We start from the raw sequence: 13,767 nt of genomic DNA, 5'->3' as shown, positions 1-13,767 counted from the left end.
GGGGGCGGTGCCTCCTCCTGGAGGCCTCCCTCGGGGTGGGGGCAGCTGCGCCAGGATTGCCCCCTTCTCTGAGGTAAAGCTTGGCTTGGGGCTCCCGAGCAGCTGCTCTTGTTACCCGAAAGGAAGGGCGGACAATTAAAAAAAAAGTTTTCCTAGAGGAGGAAGCGACGCTCCTTCGTTGGTTTGTGTTTTAGGAGGCGGACGAGATCGGAGTGTTGGGCCGGGGTGAGGTATGTGACTACAGTAATGGGGTAGCCTTTCATATAGCCAGCTCACAGTACCAGCACTTGGGAGAGACTCCCATATAAAAAACGTGGGAGAGACTCCCATATAAAAAATGAAATCTGGGTTTCTTTAGAACTGAGCATCATGAAAATGCGAAATATGAGCCTATCATTAAATTAGAAACAACCGCTATGTGGTAGTGTATTGCAATCAAATTTTCCAAGCCGCTGGGTCTTCTGCCTATTTTGTCTTTCTGTGTAAACTGCCAGTTGTCTGAAGATCAGACTGGGTAGCCATACAAAACTCAAGCTTTCAGAATTTGATGCAAATACCACAAGTTGTCCTGAACTTGTTCCAAATTTATTGCTGCTAAATAACGCTTCATATTGTTTATTGAGGGGTTTTTTTTATAAAAAAAAATGTATGTGGCTTATTTTTTCCCAAAAACAGGTTATGTTTTTCAAGGAACAAAATTATGGGCTCTGAAGAGAAAGAAAATGAATTATACAGAATCACAACTTCTCAGCAAGCATTCTCCTCTGGTTGTGGTGCTGTTATTACATCAGTTTTGGGTAAGGAAAAAACATTTGAATCCACTTAGCTTATTATGGCTGCAGCTGCATGTACATAGTCAATGGTTTGCCAGGGATATGCAGACAGCTCCTGCTTCATTCTTTCCATAGTGTGAGTAGGACAAGAAACAATAATATTTGGCTTAGTGCCAAATTATTGTATCCAAACTGGCAATCATGGTTTGTTTAAGTAAAACAAGCAATCCCTGGTTTGGATGTAATGCTACACCATGGACTGTAGTTCATTGCTCATGCAAGAGGAGGCATAAAGTGAGAATGATACCTTCATTCATGGTAAGCCAGTAGAATCCTAGAACTGGAGGCTGGTCTTAAAGGCCATCTAGTCCAGTCCCCTTTTTGATGTATGAAATCTAGAGTTGTTAGAGCATCCACAACAGATGGCTGTCCAGCTTCAGCTTGAAGACCTTGAACAGGAGAGCCTCAGGCTCAGTAATTCATTTCTTTGTTGAATCACTGTTAGCATTAATAAATTTCTCTTTATGCTCAATTGAAATGTGCCTTCTACTGCCCTCTGGGGCAACAGAGAACAAGTCTTTGCTGATTTATGTATATTCATTTATTTAGCTTTATTTTTAAATCCTTATTGCCAACTAATTTATGCATTCTAAAGGTTTTCCAAAAGACAATTTTTATTTTTGCTTTAGTGACACCCCTAGATGTTGTTAAAGTTCGACTGCAAGCCCAGAGCAATCCAAACCTGAAAGGTAAAATCCTTATAGATATGCATATGGGATACAGATAAAAGGGTGCCTGTTCTGTTTATGTTTTGATAAAATGTGGCTTTAATGGTGGAGGAGAAAGTATTGTGTGGGGGTCACAGAACTATAAAGGCCTAATATTATGCATGCAAGACTGAGCTTGGTATACTGGTTATTGTTGTATTTGTGAATGATGTTAAAAGGTAAAAGTATGCTTAATTTAAGAGTGAAGAGAGAGCTTTAACTTCTAATATGTAAGTGGCAGAATAGAGTGGTGAATTAAGTTTGTTCATCACTATTTCTGCATCAAGAAATATCTAACAGGTACTTGTATACCTCCCAAATGTATGCTCCATTAGCCAATTAGTATTAATGTATATAATGGATATAGTACAGAGTTTTCTTAACTTATTTAATAATGTACCGTATTTTTCACCCTATAGGACACACTTTTTCCCCTCCAAAAATGAAGGGGAAATGTATGTGCGTCCTATAGGGCGAATGCAGGCTTTCACCCACCTGCTTCACCCACCCCCTCTGTTACAAACAACATGACAGGTTTTTTGTTCACCCTTTTATCAGGAAAGGCTTTTTTGGATTCTGATGGCTTGACAGATCATGTTTATCTCTATGAAAATGGAACTGGCAAAACTTGGCATAAGACAGCTGGACGTTTTACTGGCATGACAGTAAGGAGAAACATATTTAATCCTACCAGTTTTAACTCTGAGCACAACACTCAACAGGCTGTTGCTTTAAAATAAATAAATCTAATAGTATGAATTCAATGTATTTTGTGTTTGGAGCAGAAGCACTGATCATTCTCATTATTGGTGTCTGCCTAGTTTTAAGATAACTCTACTCCGGGTGGGAAATATGTAAGTCAGAAATAAAGCAAATGTTTTTTAAATAGGATCAGCATCAAGAGATAATTCTAATTACCAAGAATTACCAATATATGAGTATTGATAGAGAGTAAGAAAAGAAATATGATTTAACTAATTCCTAATACTTAACAAGTTGCAAATGGTAGGATCCTGCTTAGCTGTTGTGGTGTCCAAGATTACTGCTTTCTGTGCCCTTGGAAATTTCTTGTCATAGTCAAGAAATGGCTTCCAAGCTTACTGACTTGGTATTAGATGAGACTAGACTCAATACAGATCTGACTTCCCTTAGACAATATATTGGACTGGCTGCATCCCCCTTGTCTTTTTAAAGTAAAGAAAAACTCCTATAACTGCTAGCTCCAACTTTGTAGGCTGGATTCTGCAATTTAGGGCTTAATTTAGCAAGAGACATAGCTCTCCCAACACTTTCTTTGCCTTTTCCTTTTCTTAATATACAGGTAAACACTGCCCATTTGCACAACTGGCAGTCAGCTATTGGGGTAGGACAATGTCTGATACAATGATGTTGTGTCACAGATTGTGTTTGAGACATTCAGAGAAATGGTTGGACAGAAATACTGAACTGCTGCTACTCCATATGCCTTTTAACATCCAATTAAGTATTTGGTTCAGCTATGTATCATGTAAGGGAGGAAATTCCCCACGATGATAATTTATTGATCAGGTTAGATTGTATATCTTCTTATACTGCATTTGTTATTTGTCAAACTTTTCCATGGTCCTAATATTAGAAATAAACATGCAAATCCTATTGTAAAACATACTATTTTTAATATATATATAAAAATAAAATTGTCTAGTAGCACTTTAGAGACCACAAACTTAGTTGGTCTCTAAGGTGCTACTAGACAATTTTTTAATATATTTTTACTGCGTCAGACCAACACGGCTACCTACCTGATACTATTTTTAATATTGTTTTAAATGCTGTAACTTGTCCTGGTGAAGGGTAGGTAAAATAATCATTATTGTTATTATTATTATTAATACAGAAATATGATTATATGTCTCTTTGAAGTGTGAGGAATTTTTCTTTCTTTGTTTTATATCCTGCCTTTCTCCCATTTTAGGACTCAAGGCAACTCACTGCATGAATTAAAACAAATACAGCTGAATACAAATACAACAAAACACACAACCACTATAAATGTTAAAAAATAATAACCGCACTGAAAACTTTTAACCATATAACAGCAGAAAGAAACAAAACAAAATAATATACAAACTAGTGCATTAGTGTGCAAAATATTTTTAAAATAATGTTTTTGTAGACTTACCAAAAAAATAGACAATTTGTAGTTGCAGACCAAACAGAACTTACAAAAATCTGTAACCCTTTCTTTCTTCATATTTGGCTAATTTAGGATGCTTTTGTGAAAATTGTTCAAAGAGAGGGTGTGAAAAGCCTGTGGAGTGGACTGCTTCCATCACTGTAAGTTATATACCGTATTTTTCCCTCTATAACACGCACCCGACCATAACACACACATAGTTTTTAGAGGAGGAAAACAAGAAAAAAAATATTCTAAACAAAACAGTGGATGTATGATTTTTGTGGTTCATGCTGTGGCCACAGACATGTGATCTGACGGTGAGTTTGAGGTGGCCCAATGCAAAAATCCTGAGGATCCATGTGGATCCATCCATGCTTTGTAACCATGTTTTTGCACCACTGCAGCCCCAGGCAACAGTGGGTGCATGATTTTTTTGGTGCAAGCTGTAGCCATGGACATGCTATGTGATCTGATGGTGAATTTGGGGTGACCCAGTGCAAAAATCCTGAGGATCCATGTGGATCCGTGCTTTGTAACCACGTTTTAAGTGGGGAGGGAAGGAAAAGCACTCAAGGGACAAGGAACACGCGTGGGGTGGGTGGAGAAGGATGCTGTTAATAATGCAGAAGAGGGGTATAAGAGGAGAAGCAAGCAGGCTCTGTTTCTCTCCCTCCTCCCCGGCTCGCTGAAAAACTTTGCTGCTATTTAGCCAGCTGAGTGGGGAGGAGAGAGGGACAGAGAGCCTGCTTGCTTTAAAGGAGCCAACTCGTGTAAGTGGCTCCTCTCCTCTCCTGCTTTGCTCCTTTAAAGCAAGCAGGCTGTCCCTCTCTCCTCCCCACTCAGTGGCTCTTCTCCCGCTTTGCTGTTTCAAAGCGAGCCACGGAGGAGGGAAGGAAGGGGAACCATGGATCCTCTGCTCATGACTGCAGCAGATCCCCCCGCCATCCGTAGGCATTCACTCCATAACACGCACAGACATTTCCCCTTACTTTCTAGGAGGAAAAAAGTGAGTGTTATGGTGCAAAAAATACGGTAGTTATTGTCTTCCTATATAGCTTCCTGTAAAGCACGCCTGCAGCAGAGTCTGGCCCTCTGGGGTCCTCTCCTCCCCATCATCTGTAAAACAGGAAGCAGCTGGGAGGGAAAGGAGCTTTGATGTTGTGCCAAGCATGCAGTTACAGATTCCTATGTTGTTAGAAGATCTGCTGCAGGAAAGGCAAAATACCTTGGCAGAGACATAGACATGTGCTCCTTGTAAATAGGCTTTTTGCAATTGTATGAATGCAAGTTTTGTAGTGCAATTGCATTTTGAAGTTTGAATAGCTAGCTGTAAGGTAGGGCTTGCGATTCATCTGAGCATTGGCACAGTTTGCATTCATTTGTTGGCATTGTTGAGTTCTTTTTGCTTTCAGCACAGTCAGGATAGATAAAGGGTGTCAGAGAGCTATGGACACCTGGAATAGTCTAGACACTCATATTTTAACCAGTTAAACTAGAGGGGCAACAGCTAACTGAGAAAGTAAGTGTTTAATGATTGGCAACTTTACTAAATATTTATACTTTTGTTTTAGAGCAGTTTCAGTTCCAACAACTGTAGTTTATTTTACCTGCTATGATCAACTACATGATACCTTCGGTTCTAAAATAGGAGAAGATCATGATTCCGTTCCACTTATTGCAGGTGGCCTAGCTAGATGTGAGTCAGTCTCTGCTCTCTAGTTTGCTGTTAAGACTTTATTTCATGTGGGTTAAAAGAAAGTTTGGATAAGTTCCATTGCTTATAGCTAGCATTTTATAATAAAGCAAATGTTGTGATAGTGTAACCTAGGAAACACTTATATTATTAGCCATGCCTCATACTCAGATTTAAGCACAAAAGATTTTGGCTGATGCAGGCCTAACACTTTCTCTTAGCCACACTTCAGAACTTGAGATACCTTTCTGAGTTCGTTTGATGCTTCTCTGTACAAAGTGCAGTTGACTCACCTCAGTCTTATCTGCTTTAGGCTTCAGTTTATTAGCCCTCATCTGTTGCTGGTTCTACGTGGGATTAGAAGAAAATAATAAAACTGGATGTCACCAGTGTATTGATGTCACTAGACTTCAGAACCTCACATGATCTCTTGCAGCAACTGTCTGTAGATGTTGAGTAATAAAATGGAACCACATTAAGAGTTGCACCAAAGGAATGGTTGTGGTGTTTAAAATATTTGAAGCGAGTTTCAAATTCTGTTTGGTTCACACGGCAAGGGAAACTTAGGGCAGTTGAACTACAGTGGTACCTTTGGATAGGCACACCTCTGGTTGCATATCCTTCGGGTTACGCACGCAGCAAACCCGAAGTATTTTTTCCGGGTTTCGCTGCATACACAGAAGTGTTCTACACGCCGCGCGCATGCACAGAACAGGCACCACCAGTTGCAAATTACTCAGGATCCGACCGGAGCTCCGGAACGGATCCCATGCGCAACCGGAGGTACCATTATAGTTCTTTGCCCTTGAGGCAACACGTACATAATTAGATAATTATTTTTATTATGTTTATCTGCATTGAAAAAATGACAGGCATGGACAAAACAGAGAAAGCAAGTCTTCTCTTGCAGATGCTACTATGGGAAATGTTCTATTGACATAGCTATTGAGCATATTGTGTTCCTCCCCTCCCACTTAGTGTGTGCAGCCACTGCAACAAGTCCGATCGAAATGATAAAAACAAGAATGCAGTCTCGGCGGTTGAGTTATAAAAAGCTGCTTGCTTGCATTAGTAGTAATGTGACCCAAAATGGTTGGCTTTCACTCTGGAAAGGATGGGGTCCCACAGTTCTAAGAGATGTACCATTCTCAGGTATGACTTGTTTTGCATTGGTAGTACTTTTGGTTATATTGGCTGATGCAGATTCTTTTCAGATGAAGATTTTGCCAATTTGGGATGTCTGAAAAGGCAAGAGGAAAGAATCCAAATAAGGCACTGCTTTACAAGTATGAAATGTATGGGTGTCTGCATGTAATTAATGAAGGCCAATACGTTTATTTCCTTTCCACCATGACTGAATGTATGAAGCTTTAAAAAAATGTTTGGTTATGCCATGCTTCCAATACTAAACAGAGTATTTTCAGGGAGGGGGCGGCGTTGAAACAGAGACTGGCCCTACAGCAATGCCTAGCCACACACTGTGAGCACTGAAGTGCTCTATCATTTTTAAACATTCTGTAGCTAAGCCCACAAATTTTCAGCCCACCAACTTTTTTACTAGCCCATTTGCCCACATATAAATAATGCTAATTAAAGTAATGGTTTAAAAATAAAAGTTCTGTGATTAGAGTATTAAGAGAGATCAAGAAGAACTATTTCTACCTTGAAATAATTCAAATGGCCCCCAATGAAAACCATTTTTGGTCCAAACTCAGATATACAGCCTCATCCTACAAATGATTGACTTGGAAGTAAGCACTGTTTTAACTGGTGCTTACTTCTGAGTTTATTGTATAGGAGTATGGTCTTAAGGTTTAAACTAATGCACAATATCAGTTGACAACAATTTGACTAGTTGGCTGGCATGCCCCCTCCCGGCACATGATTATTATATTTTTATTCCACAATGTGGTAAGTAACAATGTGATGAGCAATTAGTTTGCTTTGTGGAAGCACAATTGCTTCTGTCTATTTGTTTAACTGCTAACCATACACAGTCGTACCTTGGATCTCAAACCCCTTGGCTGCTGAACAAATCGGCTCCCGAGTGATCGAAACCCAGAAGTGTTGCGGTTTTCAAACATTCTTTTGGAACCCGAACATCCAACACGAGTTCCACAGCTTCCTATTGGCTGCAGGAGCTTCCTACAGCCAATCAGAAGCCACGCTTTGGCTTCCAAATGTTTTGGAAGTCGGACGGACTTCCGGAATGGATTCCGTTCGACCTCCAAGGTACGACTGTATAGACATAAAAAACTTGATCACTGTAGTTCTCCGTTTTCAGATTGCAAAAAGCCTCTCTTTCATTTTCTGACTTTTTGTTCTTATAGCACTGTACTGGTGTAACTATGAATACTTGAAGAAGAGGTTATGCAAGAAATTAGGTAAAATGGAGCCAACATTCCTTATAACTTTCTCATCAGGAGCAGTAGCTGGTTCTGTAAGTCTAATTTTTGTTGATAACATTTTCATCTAATAGAAATTACGTAATTTTTACATAAGACGTGAAAATGTATATAGTAGTCTTGTATATAGAGTCTGTCCTGATAATTTAAATGAGAGGGCAGATCTATACTTGGGCAACATAAGGCAACATATGGGCTACTACTAAAATGAGGCTGCATTTTAAATTGTATTTTAACTCGTATTTTAATTAACTATTTTTTGTTTTGTTTTGTGTTGTGTTTTTTCTTCCCTATTATGTTTTATTGCAATTTTGTTTGTTGTTAGCCGCCCTGAGCCCGGTTCTGGCTGGGGAGGGCGGGGTATAAATTTAAAAAAATTATTATTATTAAAATAAAGAAGGCATTCTGAGTGGGAAACTCCTTGTGCACTTTTAAGGTATCAACAGAGAAGCAAAAAATGAAAGAGGAAAAAAATTCAGTTTATTAAAGCCAAGGCAAAAGGCAATGATCTTCTTAGCACATTTATTTGGAACAATGTCCTGTTAATTTCAGTTGTACTTTCTTTGAAGTAAATAGGCTGTGGTTTGGTTGTTTCAGCATAAACTCACAGCATTGTTTTATGCATGTTTACTTAGAAGGACCAAGCTAGATGAGATGCTAAACATATCTGTAGTACCCACATTATGGGGAAGATGAAAGCATCCAGTTGTGCTACTGCAGATGTACTATTATACTATTACATTATTGCACATTTTAAGCCAAGCAAAATGCATAGCACTTCATTCGTATATATGTTTACTAAAATGTACACACACATGAGATTGTACTTTTTATTGCAAATAAAAAGGTTGTGATTTGCAGAGTGAAAATTGCTTTGATTCCCACCTAGATGCTGAATTTAACACAGATAAACTCTCAGGATTTTGTATCAGCAGTATTTCATGCTATATTAACAGTCTGATGCGTATACTTCAGTCTCATTGAGTTAATTGGAACTTAAATATTTTAAATGTATTAGATTGTGTTAGTGCAGTCCAACAAGATGCAAGTCAGCACACGGAGTATTTTATGCTTACAATGAAAGTTGCAATGGAATCTATTTGCCTGTGGGTACTGTTAACATTCAAAAATTTAATTCCCCCCTAGATTGCTGCTGTATTAACTTTACCCTTTGATGTAGTTAAAACACACAAGCAGACTGAAATGTGGGAACCTGTCAGCACACATGGTAAGTTCTAATTCACCAAGTATTTTTTCTTTCAGATCCACTATCAAGTACAATATTTATTGAAACCCATTCTTGGTGATCTAACCAGTATCATCAATACCTTTGTAGCATCATGGAAGGACCACACACTCCATGGGCTGCCCTTAGTGAATATTTGGAAGCTGTAGAATGTGCTGGCCTGCTAGCCTCTTTTATATGATCAGGAAGGCAAGAGAATATTCAGCAAGCTCTGAATCAAGTGTGTAATAGTTATTTCCAATAAAGTACTTCTTTAATTTCTTACGTTTTATTGCATTACGTTTTGAATTCTATGGTATTCAAATTGTAATACAATAAAATACAATATAAGAAATAAAATTAACAATCACACTGCATTTAGCACAGCACATTACAAATACTACAACCAGCAGAAAAAATATTTCACGTTCCACCAAGACCCTGAGCAATTTTCTTGTGTTACACGAGGGAAAATGTTTGGGAACTACTGCTCTTGAGCATTCTTGATATAAAAAGGTGAGATAAAAATGTTTTGGGGGGGGGGTTGAAAGCAGTCCCACCTGAAGATGGTGCCTCCTTGCAAAATTTACCACCAGAAAGATGTGGCTAGCTAGGTAGAAGTATAATTGACATTTAATTGTACATCCACATTTTTCTACTCATATTTAGTAGTTTTGTTTTACGCAGCTTCACAGCAGAGGAGTTTATCGATATGGGAATTAATGAAGAGAATTGTTGCTGAAAATGGATTTACTGGATTATATACTGGTAAATTATGGCTTTCTCACTAAACTAGAGCTTGATATGTTTTCCATATATTGTTTGTCTTAGACAGTATTGTAGTATCTACAACAGAACTTACTGTGCAGTCCAAACACCCTTCACCACCACCCCACACACCACATTCCTGTCCAGTGCCACAGTGGGCCACAATGTCCTTTCACACAGTTCTGCCAGCCTCCACCTGGTGGCTGCAGCACTCACTGTTCTGTCTGATTTATGGCAGGGGGTGGTACGGGGCTGAACCTGCCTAGGATTCATTGGAGCCAAAGCCAGCCCCACGGCCATCCAGTGACAGCATCATGCCCAATCACTGCAGAAGCTCTGAACTGAGCAGGACTCCAGATGCAGTGGTGGTCCTGCCCAGTTGTTAGGAGCAGCTCTGATTAGGATTGCACCTTAAGCTATTTAAAACATTTAGCAATTATGACAGTCTTTCTGTAGTTATGACAATAACTCTTTGTTGTTTTGCATAGCAAAGTTTCCCTACAAACTATTTTGCAGTTGTGAAAAGTGGAAAACAAACTAACTTACTTAATTGGAGAGGCCCCCAGGGCACTGATCAGTCCCAATGATGAGAAACTGTTAAGCCCCCATGTAAGAATGGGATGCAGGTAAAATAAATACAAAAATTCTGGAGAAACAGCCTTGGCAAATAAAAATTCTCATGTACTGTTCTTTCACAGTCTCTGAGAGCCTGAAGCATTACCATGAACATTGTTATGGGTAAACTATTAGGGTTGTGCTTTTGAATCTCTCAAAGAATCTGTGAACTTTATTATATTAACAATGATTAAGCTCATTCAACTGCACTGTTGATAAGATCATTCAGATTTATTAGCCTTACTTTTCAAATGGCTTTGATCTCTTTGAAATCTGCTACAAAGCCACTATTCATATACTCCCAATATTTTGTTTATGGATGATGGCTCAAGGCTTGACAAACCTGTGCTTTCTGTACATTGTAGGTTTAAGGTACATGCAGTGATCTTGTGAGATAGGGTCTGTAAAAATATATTGGTATAATGGTTTCTGCACAGTGATAAATATAAGAGCATTCAGATTGCAAGACTGAACAACAGGAGAAACCTAGCTAATAGTGGAGCACTGCTGTACTGGCATTTATAACTATCAGTTTTTAGCCACATTATGTGTTATAGACAATAAGCAAATGAACATACTGTGTGGTCCCTTTAGACTTCAGAATAATGAAATATAGATAATTGGTTCTGGCCCCACTCTGCTCCATCTTTTGTGTGACAGTCCTTCAGATATTTGAAGACAACTATCATGTCCCCTCCCCTCTTCTAGGCTAAACATAACAAATCATTGAAATAAATGGGTAAGTACAATAACATTGTGCTAGTTGTGCAAAAATTTAAGCAATTACATACAATAGCTTACTGATGATTTCCCACTTAGTTATTCCATACTTTTGAATAGTTGTAATTTATCTTTTCTGTAGGCATTATTCCAAGACTGACAAAAATTGCTCCTGCTTGTGCCATAATGATCAGCGCCTATGAATATGGGAAATCTTTCTTCCGTAGAATAAATAAAGACAAAGCTATGAAGAACCTTTAATGCTGATTCTGTAAACTTAGTGGCAGCAGTAAGAAGGTCCATAAGATAATTTTATATCTTAAAAATATAGTTGATAAGCTCCTTGCATATCATGCATGCCTTCAAGTCAGCTCTGTTCCAAGACGAGGACCTGGTTCTGCAAAAGAAGAAATGCTGCACAGCCCATGAACTGCTGTAAGCTTCCTCCAGGAAAATTTCAATGTCTTTCATGCAGTAGCAACTTGATGTAGCTAACCATCATATAGCTGGTAACAGTCCAGCTGGTTTTAGCAATATTTTTCCCTCACAGAACCGTATTTTGAAATTATACATACAAGCTTGCATTTCCACAAAGGAAATAATGACTCAGACACTCAAGGCCATATTATTTAGAGTGCCTACATCATGTGATTGAATAATCCAGGTTAACAGCGTATGTGAATAAGGCATAGGAGTAGGACAAACAGAATTCCTTCAGGAGCTATGTTTAATATGCACAGATCTTAATGAAAACCATGAGAATTTCCTAGTTTGGATATTTCTACACTGTTACGTTACCAAAATCTTTAGCATGGCATTACCCAGAAACAGCCACCTTTTTAATTAAACAAGGAAAATGTATTTTCTTAATAAAATATAAAGTTTACACTTGATGTCTTTCCAGGACTGATAAAGGCGTGCACCCAGCTATTGTGCAAGAGGGTACACACACCTAGCCTGGAATTATGCATGTCATGCTTCCTAGTAAAGGGTTAATAAGCTTCCAGTTGTACTTGATAATACAGTGTTATGCACACCGGCAATACATTATTACATTAATTCAATATAGCACATGGCCAATTATCTTTTGCCAGCTGTAGAAATTACTCTAATATATTCACACAGAGTTTAAATTACAGTGGTACCTCGGGTTACAGATGCTTCAGGTTACAGACGCTTCAGGTTACACACTCCGCTAACCCAGAAATAGTACCTCGGGTTAAGAACTTTGCTTCAGGTTGAGAACAGAAATCATGCTGTAGCGACAGCGGGAGACCCCATTAGCTAAAGTGGTGCTTCAGGTTAAGAACAGTTTCAGGTTAAGAACGGACCTCCGGAACTACTTAAGTTCTTAACCTGAGGTACCACTGTACACTATGAATGTTACAAAGTAAAACTGCTACCATGGGTGCGAAGAGAACAAAGACCATTAAAAAAAAAAAAGTTAGCACACCCACAAGTGAAAATCTAGGGCATTGTTATATAAGGATCATAGCACACTTCAGACCAGCACTTGAAGCGCCATCACTGCTATAGATGTTTCAGATCTATTGGGCTATTTATTTCACTTACTGTAGTACTGCTAATTTTGAAGATAAACATCTTCCTCAAAATATCCTAGTCAAGAAAATTTAGCATCTTAAATTTCTAAATTTCATGAACAGTTGCGATCACTGCAAACTTTCGTTCCACATCCTTATTTAAAACATTGTACCACACCTTTCCTTCTAAAAAGCTCAAAGTGGCACCTTAAAACATAACTGAACAATTTAAAATACAGTATGATCACAACTTAGGTGTGTTTAACAATTTAAAATACAGGATGAATGGAACTTACATGTGTTAAACTATGCAGTTGAAATCACAAATTAAGTGTACTGAAGGTGAAGAGCTTAAAAGCTCTTTTTTGTGCAGCATTTTCCCAGCCCAGAAAGAACTTTTAAGCTCCCAGACTTGCTTACAGAGCTCTGGGAGGCTCTCGCAAGATCTTGCAGGAACTTGGCCCAATGAGATCTCTCAAGAGCATCCCAGAGCCCAGTAAGTAAGTATGGGAACTTAAAAGCTCCGCCTTAGGAGACAAAGCCTGCTCAGTACACACCTCCAGAAAGGGTAAGGATGCTCGTACAGGGGTGGTTTGACTATACATGCCATCCCTGGGATGTATAAGACACAATTGTTCTCTATCAATTACAAAAATACTAAAGCACCAAAATTACAATCCACCAGTAGCAGCTCATTGTACAGATTATATGACCATGCTTGAGAGAAAATTGGGCAAATTGCTTTTTAAATGCAACATAAATTGGGCTGTATTTTATTTGATAGGTTTATAGCCACTTTCCCATTTTTTAATTCAGGTTTTAAAATCAATCATAAGCTTACAAAAATAATGTAATGTAGTACAAATATTTTGCATAGCAGCATTGCAAATGGTCCAGTTAAAACATAACTACAAATTAACTCCCAGAATAGTTTCCATACCTTGTAAGTGAAAGAAAATGGTAGCCACAGTAATTGATTAGGATTTATGCAGTATGTTCTAACCACATTTACCTACTGTAAACCACTTAAAGATCTTTCAGACAGAAAGCAGTATATAATTGTAAAAATGTCTGTAGTAAAACAGTCTGTAATGCAAAGTTG

The 13,767-nt window shown here is 38.4% G+C and overlaps 1 protein-coding gene across 4 annotated transcripts; it reads left to right on the top strand.

The window, feature by feature from the left end:
* Positions 1-25: 25 nt before the first annotated feature.
* Positions 26-12,027, top strand: SLC25A40 (solute carrier family 25 member 40). 4 transcript variants are annotated; one of them, XM_080973855.1, is made up of 11 exons: positions 26-230; positions 676-797; positions 1,463-1,522; positions 2,099-2,205; positions 3,789-3,856; positions 5,270-5,394; positions 6,370-6,543; positions 7,722-7,831; positions 8,943-9,024; positions 9,694-9,789; positions 11,267-12,027. In XM_080973855.1, exons 2-11 carry the CDS (start codon positions 701-703, stop codon positions 11,383-11,385), a joined length of 1,038 nt encoding a protein of 345 aa, XP_080829981.1. In that variant the 5' UTR covers positions 26-230; positions 676-700; the 3' UTR covers positions 11,386-12,027. The 4 variants fall into 4 exon arrangements, with proteins under 4 accessions (XP_080829981.1, XP_080829980.1, XP_080829982.1 ...); XM_080973854.1 differs by having other exon boundaries at positions 27-230; positions 9,691-9,789; XM_080973856.1 differs by having other exon boundaries at positions 33-230; positions 9,709-9,789.
* The last annotated feature ends 1,740 nt before the right edge of the window (positions 12,028-13,767 follow it).

Source organism: Podarcis pityusensis (genome assembly GCF_964106645.2).
Source record: "Podarcis pityusensis genome assembly, chromosome: 12".
NCBI classification, from domain to species: Eukaryota; Metazoa; Chordata; class Lepidosauria; order Squamata; family Lacertidae; genus Podarcis; species Podarcis pityusensis.
The sequence above is the reverse complement of the archived record's forward strand: the minus strand, read 5'-3'. Positions and strand labels throughout refer to the sequence as shown.

What these genes read in the sequence shown, in the direction of transcription:
- SLC25A40 (XM_080973854.1), top strand. Translation starts at nt 701, where the DNA reads ATGGGCTCTGAAGAGAAAGAAAATGAATTATACAGAATCACAACTTCT. An exon ending in AAGAGATGTACCATTCTCAG is followed by an intron (nt 6,544 to 7,721) that starts GTATGACTTGTT and finishes TTGTTCTTATAG; the next exon opens with CACTGTACTGGTGTAACTAT. An exon ending in GGAACCTGTCAGCACACATG is followed by an intron (nt 9,025 to 9,690) that starts GTAAGTTCTAAT and finishes ACTCATATTTAG; the next exon opens with TAGTTTTGTTTTACGCAGCT.